Source organism: Mercurialis annua, linkage group LG8 (genome assembly GCF_937616625.2).
Source record: "Mercurialis annua linkage group LG8, ddMerAnnu1.2, whole genome shotgun sequence".
Lineage (NCBI taxonomy): Eukaryota > Viridiplantae > Streptophyta > Magnoliopsida > Malpighiales > Euphorbiaceae > Mercurialis > Mercurialis annua.
The window spans coordinates 36100419-36114669 of NC_065577.1; the positions used below are offsets into that span (position 1 = coordinate 36100419).

The window sequence follows — 14251 nt, forward strand, 5'->3', positions numbered from 1 at the left end:
GATTTACAAATTTGATTAATGTGTGTAAAATACTATCCATTCTTATGACAATTCACTTAATTAATTTTTGGTTTTGTTTATTTTCATTAAATGTATAATAAAAAAAGATTTAACGTGTCTTGGTGATTGAAATTGTCAAATAAATTGAAACAGAAAATTCTATCTAAAAAGTTTCCAGCATAATATGGGAGATGATAGATATCTCCGTCTATGTATGTTTTGTGATATCACATCATTTTTTGTCAAAATAATTATTCGATTTTCTAAATTGTCGAAAAATTAATAGTTCATATCAAAGTTGATTTACTGTGTTTAAATTTTTAAAAATATCTAGTAGTTGTAACTTCTTTTTTTGCAATTAATCCTAAAAGCTAAGCCACTTAAAGGCACAGGAGGTTTTATTTCGTAAAATTTTCAGGGATACAAAAGTTTGGTCTCTTCAATTAAAGTAAAATAATTCAGATATTTATTTTAAAAATGAAGTTCGATTTTGATTAAATCGATCAATTGCTCACTCCTATTTATGCATACTAAATTTTCAGTTCAAGTATTAATCTGTATATCCACTATACGTAAATATTAAAGAATTTTTATGATTTCTAGTGTGTGTGTGTATATATATATATATATATATATATATATATATATATATATATATATATATATATATATACATACTGAAATTGTAGCAAACTTTTTTTTTTAGAAAATAATATAAGTATCTTATTGATTAAAAATAAAGTTTAAAGATTTTTCATTCTTTTATTAGTACCATATTACCTTCAATGACGGAAGGACTTACTTTTGACCAAAATAAACCTACAAGAAAGTACTTTTGATAAATAAAAACAGTTGAGTGTCCAAAATGAAAATACAATAATATTATAAGGACTATATACTTATTTTACCTTCGAGAAACGTCAGCTTGTCCTGCCGATTAAGGCATCAATAAATTTCATTTATAATTTTCATAAATGAAAAATAAATTATAAAATTCTCGTTTTCCACACAGAAGAAAGATCGCATCGCGGCTACTATCCCAACACAAAATCTCATAAATTACAAAATTAAAATCAATTTATACAAATTAATTCGCATTCTGTACGCTTCATTTTCATAATACATGATGAGCTCTCCTGCAATTTCTGCAGTAATGTTTCTAATCTTCAATTTTTTTAATTTTTTTTAATTTTGTTGATGCTTTGGATCTTAGCTTAAACTCATTAATTTGAAGTTTTTCATTTCATTTAGTTTAAATTTGCGTTGATGTGTGATTACTAATTTATTAGATTGGTTGTATTAACCGTAATGATTTGTGTGTAGGGGACGGCCAATTTATTTAGCGGATTCACCAGATTATGCAAGGGTTTAGCTGTTGTACTCGTCGCCGGTCACATTGTTGTTCGCCTTTTTCCTCCGTCTCTATCGTATCTCGCTCTTATTCCGGCCAAGTAATTTCTTTACTACGCCATCATTTTTATTTAATTTATGATTTGTATGTCTTTAGTTTTAATGCACATTGTGTTTTTTTCAGCTTTGAGTTTTTTTTGGATTGTTATTGATCTGTGTGTATTTACGGAACTTTGCGATGAGATTACTTTAGGAGTAGTTTAAGTTGCACAAATTGTGAGTTTTGTTTTTAGAGTTAAGGTTTTAGTTATTGAAGTTTTGTGTATGTGAAGATTTGGTATAGTTTGTGTTACTGTTGTTTTGAAGTTAAAGTTCTCAGGAGTTTAATTCTCTGTTCTTTCACTTCATAGGTCTATTTAGCTGTCTATCTCTTTTAGATGGCTTGCATAGATTAAGGTTTACGAAAAATAACCTAAATGAGAAGTAACTGATACTCCCTCCGTTCTTTTTTAGTTGTCCATTTAGCCAATATTGCACATACCAAGATAGTGCTTCTTTTGTCTTAATTTATAAAGAAAAATACTAATATAGCCCTATTAGTTAATAAATGCCTTTTAAATTAAAACATAAAGTCATTTATTAGGGATGGGTAAACTTGGAAGATAAGTAGCTAATATCACATGAGATTTCTAAATGGACAACTATTTATAGACAAATAAAATTAGTTAAATGGACAACTAAAAAAGAACGGAGGGAGTGGCTTTTATTGCAGTTATCACATATGGATTCAGTTAATCTTAAGAAAATCTGTTCTTTTCCAAACGAGGACCATTTTATTAGAATTGAATTTGTACATGATCTAGTTTGCCTAAATGACTTCACAAAGGGAAATGCAATTTATGTCGGCACCAGGACATAAGTATAAGAATTTTTAACTGCCAGATGAGGTGGTATTCCTACTATTAGTTATTTTGAACCTTAAAACCTTCATATGTGCATGCACTGTTCTCCTTGATACGATATTTTAGAATATGAACAAGAGATAATTCTCGATCAATCCCCTTTTCCCCTCATTCTTCAAGAACCAAAAAGATTTTCTTTTTTTCAAGTTTGAAACTGTTCTGATTTCATTTTTTTCTTTTGTAGGACGATTCCTTTTGGATGGAATCTCATAACAGCTGGTTACATTGAACAATCTATATATGGGGTATGTAGTTCTTAGTAATTACATCTTTCTGTAATTATTTTACATCGTGCTGCATAATTTTTCTTCCTTTTCTGTTAACTTTCACAAAACGGCCTGATGGTTAAATCTTTTATCTAGGTGGTTGCCAGCATTTTATGTCTCCTTATTATGGGGAAGCTGCTTGAACCTGTTTGGGGTTCTAAGGAGTTCTTGAAGTTCATTTTTCTAGTTAACTTTCTCACTTCTGTATGTGTTTTCATAACTGCTATTGCTTTGTACTACGTAACAAGGCAGGAAAATTACCTGTAAGTTCTAAATTCGAAAATAATATGCTTGAACAATTTTACTCACTTTGGCACATAACAGTGAGCAATGAGAACATTATGCTCAACTAAACACATGTGGGTTTTCTGATTTTCCTTTAATTATTATGTTTCGTGATAGTTATATGCCTATCTCCGGCTTCCAAGGGGTCTTGTCAGGTTTCTTGGTTGGCATGAAGCAAATTATACCTGACCAAGAGCTATCTTTATTGAGAATAAAGGCAAAGGTATAAAATGCATAGTTTGATTTGGTTCTTGCCTGTGAATTAAAATAAATGAAATATGAAAGAGGTATCTTATTAATTGTGTCTGGTTTAATTGCTATGCAGTGGTTTGCGTCACTTGTGATCTTGCTCGCTATTGTTATAAGTTTCTTTACACCAGAGTCTGCAACATATCTTCCAACTATTATATTTGGTACATACATGAGCTGGATTTACTTGAGATACCTACAGAAGAAACCGGAATCAAAACTTAGGGGTGATCCAAATGATGATTTTGCATTCTGTACTTTCTTCCCTGAATTTCTTAGGTATGCTTAATTTCATTTTGAAAACTCAAGTCTTTCAGTTTTATAGAGCTAATTTTGCATTTCTTTTTCGGCTGCCTGTTACTACTAACCAACTGTCTCTCTCAATGCAGACCAGTCGTTGATTCCATTGCATCAATATTCCATCGGATGCTTTGCGGAAGATCTGAAAGTTTATCTGAAGATGATGGTTATACCGTGGGAGGTGCTCCTCTGCCTGGCTCTGACCCCATTGAGGCATCTAGGAGGAGGTAACTGTTCTAGTTATTGCTACCAGACATCAGCATAGAAAACTTTCAATCTAACAAAAACATTATGCTTGTTTGAAATTGAAAATTGCTGGTGCATATGCGTTAAAAACAAAAGTAAAGCCTTTTTTGGTTCTTGTTTAGTTAGTTTGAGCGTATTAGAGAATAAAAACTAATTTATCACAAGTATGCACTTCCAAATTGCAAAGATTTGAATATCACACTTATGGTAAACTATGCAATGATAAATGTAATTGAAACCCGAGAATGTGAGTTTCAATAAAATAGTGAAACCACAAAGAATCCAACTAAAAGCTGTAGGTCATTGTCGAACTTTCAAACCTATAGATTTAAGAGCAACAAAAATGGCACTTTGTACGAGTACAAGAGTGGAATTATCTAATGTGTGTACCCCTTGCAGAGAAAGGGGAGCTAGAGCACTAGAAGAAAGATTGGCATCTGAGATATTGTTGTCTGCAAGGAGTTCAGAAGACTCGAAGAAGGATGCTGCTGAGAATGTGTGACCACTCAGAAAATGAACATGAACCAAAAAGCAAGTGAATCATTGTATTTTGAAGACAACTTACGGATTTTGTGCAGTATTACTCGAAGATTAGTCTTTTTCCTTGATTTTCAGATAGCAGTTTTGTGATGCATATTGCTCTCTACTGTTATTATTATATCATAGTAAAAGTTGTTGCTCTAGTCGTATATTTCGTTCATGTTGTACAAATTCTTGCACGATAGATCAACCGGAAACCCTAAACAAGGGTTGATGGAGAGAGCTACTTATAAAACATGCTTAGTTTATTTCAAGATTTAGCACTTAATGCAATTTTCTGCTTTGTTATGCAGTACAAACAACAAAGCAATAGCAGTCATGAAAACACATACGTAGGTGAGAAAGTTAACTAGAAAAATGAACTTTAAGAACTCCTTAGAATTCCATACAGTTTCAGGAATATCCTATTAACTGAACAAAATAGATATTTTTTAAATTTGATTTGATTTTCAGTTGATTTGGTTCATTTATAGTAAATGATTTTGAAAAGTTTGGTTAATTCAATGTAATGTGGTTTACAGTTTGAAAGTTTGAAAGTTAAACCGTGATTGAATTTTTATTTTTATAATTTTTTAAGAAATGAATGTATTTTATTATTTTGTATATCAATTTATCCTCTAAGTTTGTATGTAAATAACAATTAACACTAGAATTATTTTTTATATATCTGGTAATTAATGTTAATGAAATCTGATTATTCAGTCAACCAAAATAATTGTTTGATCATCAAATCAAACAATTATTTTGGTTTCGTTAGAATTCAGTTTTTATATATCTTAGAAACAGTTGGGTTAAGACAAATTAGAAAATTAGTTTTGATTAATTCAATTTGGTTCAATGATTGAATCGAATTCCCATAATAAGGAGACATAACACAACCACCTATGTAAAAGAGTTAACCATCTTTGCAAAGCAGTTGCTCTACCTTACAGTTCATACTTGTCTGATTCTTGTTTATATGGGAAATGATTTGTATTTATGTTTCATACTTGCCTAATTCTTGCAAATCCACATGGAGATGTAAATTAAAATTAAACGAACCAAAAAAAAAAAAAAAACCAAACTTATTGGTTCATTTCCCTAATATTTAATTTTTTTTTAAAATATCAGTTTGGTTCAATTTAAATAAGAATCAACAATTCCATTCAGTTAGTATAAACCAAATACACACACCCCTAATTAACACAACTACAGCTGAATACTGAAAGAGCTCGAAATTCTGTAAACAAGGCACTTTGAAGAAATCAACCATTTCGATAATAAGAACCTGAATAATTCAGCACAAAACTTTAGCTGCACCCTTTTACCTCTATCGTTGAGGCACACCTGACGGGATAATATCCCTAAAAATTAGCATACAAGGACAGAAATTTCAATGATTTTTAAGAATGTACAAGTACGCCTACACTAATTTTTTTTTCTTGCAGATAGCAAAAAAGAAATATAAGCATGTTTAGATCAGCCAAGAGAATCAGGAACGCAGAGCACTTATATGCATATATTTCATGTGCCAAATCCCGTTTGAGAGTGAAATAAAAAACATTCAAACTCACTCCAAGTTTCTCTTGAAACTCTTCAAGGCAAAGGCTTCCCAGTAGATCATATCAGATGCTGCCACAAAAAATCAGCAGATCAACTCTCGGTTACTTCTCCAGCGTAGTAATGTTTGTGGACCATCCGCTTATAATCTGCACCAAAAGAACGCCTTCCTATTAAGCTAAAATAGAAAAGTAAAAACCGAGAAAAGAGAATATTATTATGTCCATCTGACCTTCCTTGTCATTCATCAATTTTGCAGCGTAGCTATTGAGAGGACTGTCTGGATTAGGTTCTGCATGAAAAGTTGAGAACGAAACAGTTAGGTGATGACAGTTTATGACCAAAGGGAAACTCTACATTTACTTTGGTTTTAAGTGTACTTTGCTCATTTAACCAATTAGATGAGAGTAATGATCATTCATCCAACGGTGATAAGTGAACAAAATAGTGATTACTTTATAAAAAGGAAAGTAAACATAGAAAGCAAGCAGACCTCCCAGTAGACTTTGAATTGACAAAAGAATGGTTCTGCAATCATAAGCTGAAGACCACTTATCCTAAACGAAAGAAAAATAAAATAAAGCGAAGATAAATTAGTATTGCAAAGACATAAAAAGAGAATTCCACATTGCTAATATTAAGCATCCATCAGAATTTGTCTTCTATGTCATTGTCCACTATACAAAGAGACTTTGTGTAGATAAAGTTTCCTTCAAGAACAAGACTTCGACAGCATTTCATCACATTTTCCAACTATTTTCATCAAACAAAAACTGAAGAAAAACTTTAAACTCTAAATTAACATAAGTGTACCATAAGGCACTAGTTCCGGACCTTTAATTCTAAAAGTTCAATTTCAAAACGAGAAATACACACAACTCTAATGCACAGGAGACATACATGAATACCATAGTTCTCTAAGTGCACAAATTTGACTTTTATTTTCAAGATAAATGTATCCATATTCCATATTCCATACCGCTATATGAAATTCAATCTACCAGTAACTGTAAACTTTAACAAAAACAGAAAACTATAAAGCTAATTTGCACCTGTAGTATGTCTAGACATATGTTGCCAAACTGATCAACATTTGGATGAAAGCAACTGGTCTCAAATTTGACTTGTGGTGGTTTAAAGGGATAATCCATAGGAAAACGCAGCGAGAGCTTATACGATAAACCCTCATAAGCAGTCCCTTTTCCACCCTCAATCGTACCAATCCACGCAAAAATGCTCTCACCTTCAGGAAATGCTGATACTCCAAGATCTCCACCATTCATCTGTATCAAAACAGTTATTTTCTCTCTTTCAAATCAACTATCGAGTGGCAAGATCAAGAACATCATTCGACCATTAATTCACGAAAAACTGAAATTTGCAAGAATTCAATTCAATTCGACTCATGATTGGAAAACCTACAGTTGCTACCTAGGTAGCATGGACACGGATATGGGACACATGACACTTGGATACGGACAAGGAGAAACAGTTCTATCCTAGGGTTTCTTATGAAAAAAATGAAGTTTTTTTGTCCGAAACGTAGAAATGTCCAAAACGTTTCCGAAACAAACAAGACATGTTGATAATCAACGAAGTGTCCGTTCTACCTGGGTTGCTTGCCACAACTCAATTCTTTCAAATCATAACTAAATCAAACCAAAATTAACACGATCTCCCAAGAAATCAAACTAAAACTTCACCAATAACAGCAAAAAAACAAAATAAATAATCCAAACAATACAGTAACATGCAAATCAAGAAATCAAATTACAAATGTAAAAAACAAATACACTGATAAATCAATTAAAGACATACAAAATAAAGTAAAAAAAGACAAATTATCATACCATTAGTGACATTAATTCCTTTTGTAATCTGCAAAAAGAAGCGTAAAAAACAATTAGAAACAAAAACAAAACCAAATAATATTAATCCTTTAAATTAACTTTGACTACACAAGAAAGTGTTGCAACCTTTGAGTAACGGAGGAGGTATCGACGGCGTTAGGGGCGGCGGGAGGCTGTTTGGACGGAGTTGCATGGTGGCGATGGTGTTGAGAGTTATCAACCGTAGGATTTGATCTCATCTCCATGATTAGAAAATCAACGATGAAAATAATTCGGAATTTCAGTTAATCTGATCAATCAATTGCATGAATGTTTCACAAACAGAAAGACACTTGTTAATAATGAGGTAATTATAAATATACCCTTAAGATTTACCTTATTTTGCCCACTTTAGTCCCTATATTTTTGTGATTATCTACTTTCGTCCCACATTAATATAAGACTGTTGTTAATACTAGTACTTAATAGAGCAACTAATTATGAGACCCTTTATATATTACTAGTTTCGCAATACGTGCTACGCACGTGGCTCGTAATATGATCCGTCAATGTATATGTTAGTTAATTCAGAGCATTTTTTTATTTATAGTTGGTATTAAATTAGTTAGAGTTTTTGTTATAATAGTTATAATATTTTAATTTATTAATTTATAAAATTAATTGATGTCAATAATATTTATTTATGATTTATCATATAATTAAATTTATTATTAATATTGTTTACGCCAAAATTAAAAATATGGCCCGAAGGCCATAAAGCACATATTCTATTAAAAAGATACAAAAAGCTACGTGGATAAATTAATTTCAAGAGATTTGACGTGGAGGATTTAATTTGAAGAGATTTGACTTTTCCAAGAGATTTCTAAGAGATTTGACTTTTTCTAAGAGATTTCCAAGAGATTCGACTGTAAAAGTTAAATTCCAAGAGATTTGACGGTCAGAAGTTAATTCCAAGAGATTTAAGAGATTTGACTTTTCCAAGAGATTTTCAAGAGATTTGACTTTTCCAAGAAATTTCTAAGAGATTTGACCTTTTCAAGAGATTTCCAAATAAAAGTTAAATTCCAAGAGATTTGACGGTCAGAAGTTAATTCCAAGAGATTTGACGGTCAAAAGTTAATTCCAAGAGATTTGACGGTCAGAAGTTAATTCTAAGAGATTTAACTGTCAGAAGTTAATTCCAAGAGATTTGAGAAGTTAATTCATTTGATTTTCAAATTTCCAAGAGATTTCTCAAAGGTTTTGTTTTTGACCTTGATCTGATCTTGGAGGAAAAGAGAATTTCAGAATCAAAAGACCAGAAGCCCGTTAGAAGAAGAAGCCCAGAAGCTCAATTGGCCAAGGTCCAGGAAGTCACGTGCTTTTTGTAAAGCGATTTTTCAGGAGCAGTTTTTAGAAGTGGGAAGCGCTGTGAAGACGTGGACAGTTAAAGAGGCAGTTATCATCAGGCAGTTTCTACAAACGCTATAAAAGAGAGAAGAAGACGACGATTTGAAAGCCCAGCCAAATTCAACAAAAACTCAATACTCTCAGGAGATTATCACAACCAAAAGCTTTTATTTTATGCAATCCTCTGTAAACGCTTTACAGCTTTCGCAATTTCAATCTTTTGTTTTTTAAACATTATTTCAGCAGTAGTTTCATTTACAGTGTTGAATTTTAGATTTTAATTGCAGAAGTTTGTTCTTATTTTTAAAGTTCTTCAAGAGTTTTTCTTTACGAACCGTTTAGATTTTTTACGTCCTTTGAAAATCAGTCACAATCACTTGGTCAATTTTTAATTTTCAATTTGAGGTCCAACCTCTGGCACGCCCGCACACACTTCAAAGGCACCAACCGTTTTCTTAAAAAACAGGGAAACAATTTGGCACGCCCAGTGGGACTATTAGAAAGATGGCTCCAAGAACTCGCAGTATTTTAGAGAAAGATGTATCCGACTCTCAGGAGGAGGACGGTGCGCCTGCAACAGCAGGGCCAGGAGAAAAAGTTCACACGGTGGTCGAATAGTTTGAGAAGTCACTCGCGCCTCTTGACCATAAAAATTTAGAGGCGCCTCAAAATGTTGTTTTTGCAGTAGGATTTGTTACTGCAGAGAAGAAAAATGTTAAATAAAAAAAAGGCCGAAACCACGGCCATAAAAAAAAATGAGGCCGAAACCACGACAAACATGAAAGAATCTGAAAAATATAGATGTACAAAAATTAGAGAAAATTCAGATTCTCTAAAATTCGGCCAAACTATGGCTTGTTTATTTATCATTTTTTTTGTTGTGTTTTAATTTTTTTTGTTTTTATGGTTGTATGATTGAATTCTATAATTTAAGAAAGGTAGGCATGTTGGCCACCTTTTGTTATTGTTGTTTGAGTTTTTATAGCAGTTGGAGCACCTGAAACTATTAAAGCATCTGGAACCGCTAGAGCGTCTGCTAGAGCCCTTAAAACGTTAAAGCGTCTGAAACTGCTAGAGAATTTGGAATCCTAGAGCGCTTGGAACTACTAGAGCGTTTGAAAATGATAGGGCACGCGTCTAGAGAAGCGTCTGGAGCGATGAGAATTGCTGAAGCGGCTAAAGCATTTGAAATTGCCGTTGAAGCGATGCAACATATAAAACAAGTATGTATAAGTTGAGTTAATTTTGGTTAAGAAAGATCATGTATAAATGGCTTTATTTCTAAAGTCATTCATACATGGGGGGCATTGTTTACGCCAAAATTAAAAATATGGCCCGAAGGCCATAAAGCACATATTCTATTAAAAAGATACAAAAAGCTACGTGGAGAAATTAATTTCAAGAGATTTGACGTGGAGGATTTAATTTGAAGAGATTTGACTTTTCCAAGAGATTTCTAAGAGATTTGACTTTTTCTAAGAGATTTCCAAGAGATTCGACTGTAAAAGTTAAATTCCAAGAGATTTGACGGTCAGAAGTTAATTCCAAGAGATTTAAGAGATTTGACTTTTCCAAGAGATTTTCAAGAGATTTGACTTTTCCAAGAAATTTCTAAGAGATTTGACCTTTTCAAGAGATTTCCAAATAAAAGTTAAATTCCAAGAGATTTGACGGTCAGAAGTTAATTCCAAGAGATTTGACGGTCAAAAGTTAATTCCAAGAGATTTGACGGTCAGAAGTTAATTCTAAGAGATTTAACTGTCAGAAGTTAATTCCAAGAGATTTGAGAAGTTAATTCATTTGATTTTCAAATTTCCAAGAGATTTCTCAAAGGTTTTATTTTTGACCTTGACCTGATCTTGGAGGAAAAAAGAATTTCAGAATCAAAAGACCAGAAGCCCGTTAGAAGAAGAAGCCCAGAAGCTCAATTGGCCAAGGTCCAGGAAGTCACGTGCTTTTTGTAAAGCGATTTTTCAGGAGCAGTTTTTAGAAGTGGGAAGCGCTGTGAAGACGTGGACAGTTAAAGAGGCAGTTATCATCAGGCAGTTTCTACAAACGCTATAAAAGAGAGAAGAAGACGACGATTTGAAAGCCCAGCCAAATTCAACAAAAACTCAATACTCTCAGGAGATTATCACAACCAAAAGCTTTTATTTTATACAATCCTCTGTAAACGCTTTACAGCTTTCGCAATTTCAATCTTTTGTTTTTTAAACATTATTTCAGCAGTAGTTTCATTTACAGTGTTGAATTTTAGATTTTAATTGCAGAAGTTTGTTCTTATTTTTAAAGTTCTTCAAGAGTTTTTCTTTACGAACCGTTTAGATTTTTTACGTCCTTTGAAAATCAGTCACAATCGCTTGGTCAATTTTTAATTTTCAATTTGAGGTCAAACCTCTGGCACGCCCGCACACACTTCAAAGGCACCAACCGTTTTCTTAAAAAACAGGGAAACAAATATATCAATGTATTTTATGTATAATTAATAGTATTAATTTAGTAATATATCTATCTTACTATTTAAATTAAATATTTTAACAATTAAATATCTTAACTAATAATTAAATCTATAATTATATATTATATTATAAAATAAAAATATTAAATGAGTGAACTTATAAAATACTCAAATAAGATTTTAGTAAAAAAAAAGTAAGATTTTAATACTATTGTTTAAGTTTAAGGGACTTAAACTTTGTATGTTCAACAATTTATTTAGTAATTTTTTTATTGATAGAATAACTTTTCAACTACAGATTTTGTTATTCAACCGCTAATATAAAAAAAAAATAACACATGATATTATTGTTTGTATTACTTGAAAAATTTTCTTCACAAATCTTATTCTAATTCTAATCTTATGCATTAAAAATCATATTTTGTCCGCATAGCTTAATTAATATTCTAAGATATAAATTGAAAAATATAATCATCTGAAGGTGAGCCACATAGCTTGTAAATCTTATGCAGTTGCTCTATCTGAGTCATTGAGCAAAGGATTTATCTTAGGATGTGATCTACCATACTAAAAACTAAATTGGAGATAATTTATCTACCTATTCTAATTAGAACTTTAATTCCAATAATGATTAATTAACTACCTATTTTAATTAGAATTTTAATTACAATAATGATTAATTAAATAACTAATTAATTAATGACTATAAAACTTTTCGTAACGTAACTCATCAATGAACATATTAGTAAATTTATTATAATTATATCAATTTTTTTATTTGTAATTAATATTAAATTATAGAATTTTTGTAAAAGTAAATATAATATATTCGGTTATTAATTTTTTTTCATACTGAATTTTATTCTTCTTTTGATTTTATAATAAGCATAATTAAATAATTAACTTAATTTTATTAATAAATTTTTTGAAAATAATAAGATAGAAATTTATTAATATTATATTGACCAAATATAGTATTTTAATTTTGTATTTTAATCAAACTAAAAGATAGGTATTCCTATTAATTTGGAGACAATTTAGTTATTTTTTACATATTAAAAACTAAATTGGAGATAATTTAGCTATCTATTCTAATTAGGACTTTAATTACAATGGTGATTAATTAAATAACTAATTAGTTAATGACTATAAAACCTTTATTTAGTAGTAAATTGTAAAGGATTATTCAGTAAATTTGCTTATCCCCCCCCCCCCCCTCCGTGCTTTTATATATAGTACTAGTGTTTCGCCACGTGCTACACACATGAGCGGCATTTCCTTGACCCGTTATATATATTAAATATAATATTTTAACTTTTAATAAATATTATTCCCTCCGTCCCAAAACAATAGTCCACTTTTCCCTTTTCACATAGTTTAAGAAATATAATTAATGCTTTAACTTTTCACAAATTTATCTTCATTTTTCCTATCAATACCCTTATTAAATGTTATGACTATAGGCAAATAGCAATAAATGATACACTTTAAATAAGAGCAATTTGGAAAATAAACACTATGAATTGTGATTTATAAGGAAAGTGGACTATTGTTTTGGGACAAAACAAATAAAGAAAGTGGACTATTGTTTTAGGACGGAGGGAGTATTATTTTTTATTTAAATTAAAATTATGACACTTGAACGATATTTATAGGACCCGTTCGTGGGCGATATTTATATAACTTCTTATTTATTTCAAACAAAGTTATGGTTTTTATTTTTTGTTTTCGTAATTACTTTGATTTTAATTTCCTAGTAATTGGATATTTTTAATATAAGTTAAAGTTAAACTCTTCATGCTTAATATATATATATATGTAATTTTTATTATTTTATTTGAATTAAACTCTTATATTTTATTATTTGTAACATTAATCATACGCCACTAAAACACTAAAATTTCTATATGGATTGATTGTAAAATAATTTCAAAAAATTGGAGATTTTTGTTGCTGTATATTTATGTAGAATAGTGTTTCACATTAAGCCAAATACTAAATTTTCTTTTTGAACGTAAACCAATTGTTTTAACACTATTGCTTTACTTTTACTGCTTTTATTTCTCACATTAGATTTAGACTTTTAGTAAACTTATACTAACTAATTTATTTATATTATTTAAATTAATTTTTCTATTTTCCTTTTTTTAGTTATAATATTTACCCTTAATGAAGTCTATTAGCGTAATTTTGTCTGTCTCCCCCCCCCCCCCCTTTCCACATATAAGATAGTTATAGACTAGCGTTTCGCCACGTGCTACGCACGTGAGCGACATTTACATGACCCGTTATATATTTAATAATAAATATAATATAAAATTAAATACTTTAATTATTAACAAATTGTTAATAATAATTATTTATTGTACGTGCTACAGATATAAATGATAAATTATATGACCCGTTATTTAATTTAAATTTATAAATAAATAATTATATATTTTTATATTTAGATTGAAATTATAGCACACAAATAATATTTACATGACTCGTCACATATATACATATAACAAAATTATATTCAAAATATATTTAAATATTCAAATTTAATTAATTAGTTAATTATTTATTAAAATTAAAATTGTAGATGAAAGTAACATATATAATAAATAACTGTACAACCAATGAATATTATTTGGCCGCGATAATGAGAGGTGAAAAAGACAAAATATGAAATAATTATCTATACATAAATTAATAGAATCAGCTAGGACAAAATATGAAATAATTATCAGATCTTTTTACCTGTACATAAACTAATATCATAGCATTAATTTTTTTTATTATCCAACGATTTAGAACCTAGGACTCTTA

General features: G+C 30.3%; 2 protein-coding genes across 2 annotated transcripts; one reads left to right on the top strand and one right to left on the bottom strand.

The window, feature by feature from the left end:
- The first annotated feature begins 983 nt into the window (after positions 1-983).
- On the top strand, positions 984-4452 carry LOC126662348 (rhomboid-like protein 19). The gene is made up of 8 exons (XM_050356305.2): positions 984-1150; positions 1324-1451; positions 2497-2557; positions 2675-2841; positions 2981-3086; positions 3189-3391; positions 3502-3639; positions 4058-4452. Exons 1-8 carry the CDS (start codon positions 1124-1126, stop codon positions 4158-4160), a joined length of 933 nt encoding a protein of 310 aa, XP_050212262.1. The 5' UTR covers positions 984-1123; the 3' UTR covers positions 4161-4452.
- A 980-nt stretch (positions 4453-5432) lies between these two features.
- Positions 5433-7921, bottom strand: LOC126659656 (uncharacterized). The gene is made up of 6 exons (XM_050352969.2): positions 7714-7921; positions 7588-7615; positions 6790-7020; positions 6231-6294; positions 5970-6029; positions 5433-5886 (listed from the first exon to the last, which is right to left on the bottom strand). The coding sequence occupies exons 1-6, from the start codon at positions 7830-7832 to the stop codon at positions 5831-5833; spliced, it is 558 nt and encodes a 185-aa protein (XP_050208926.1). The 5' UTR covers positions 7833-7921; the 3' UTR covers positions 5433-5830.
- Positions 7922-14251: the final 6330 nt, after the last annotated feature.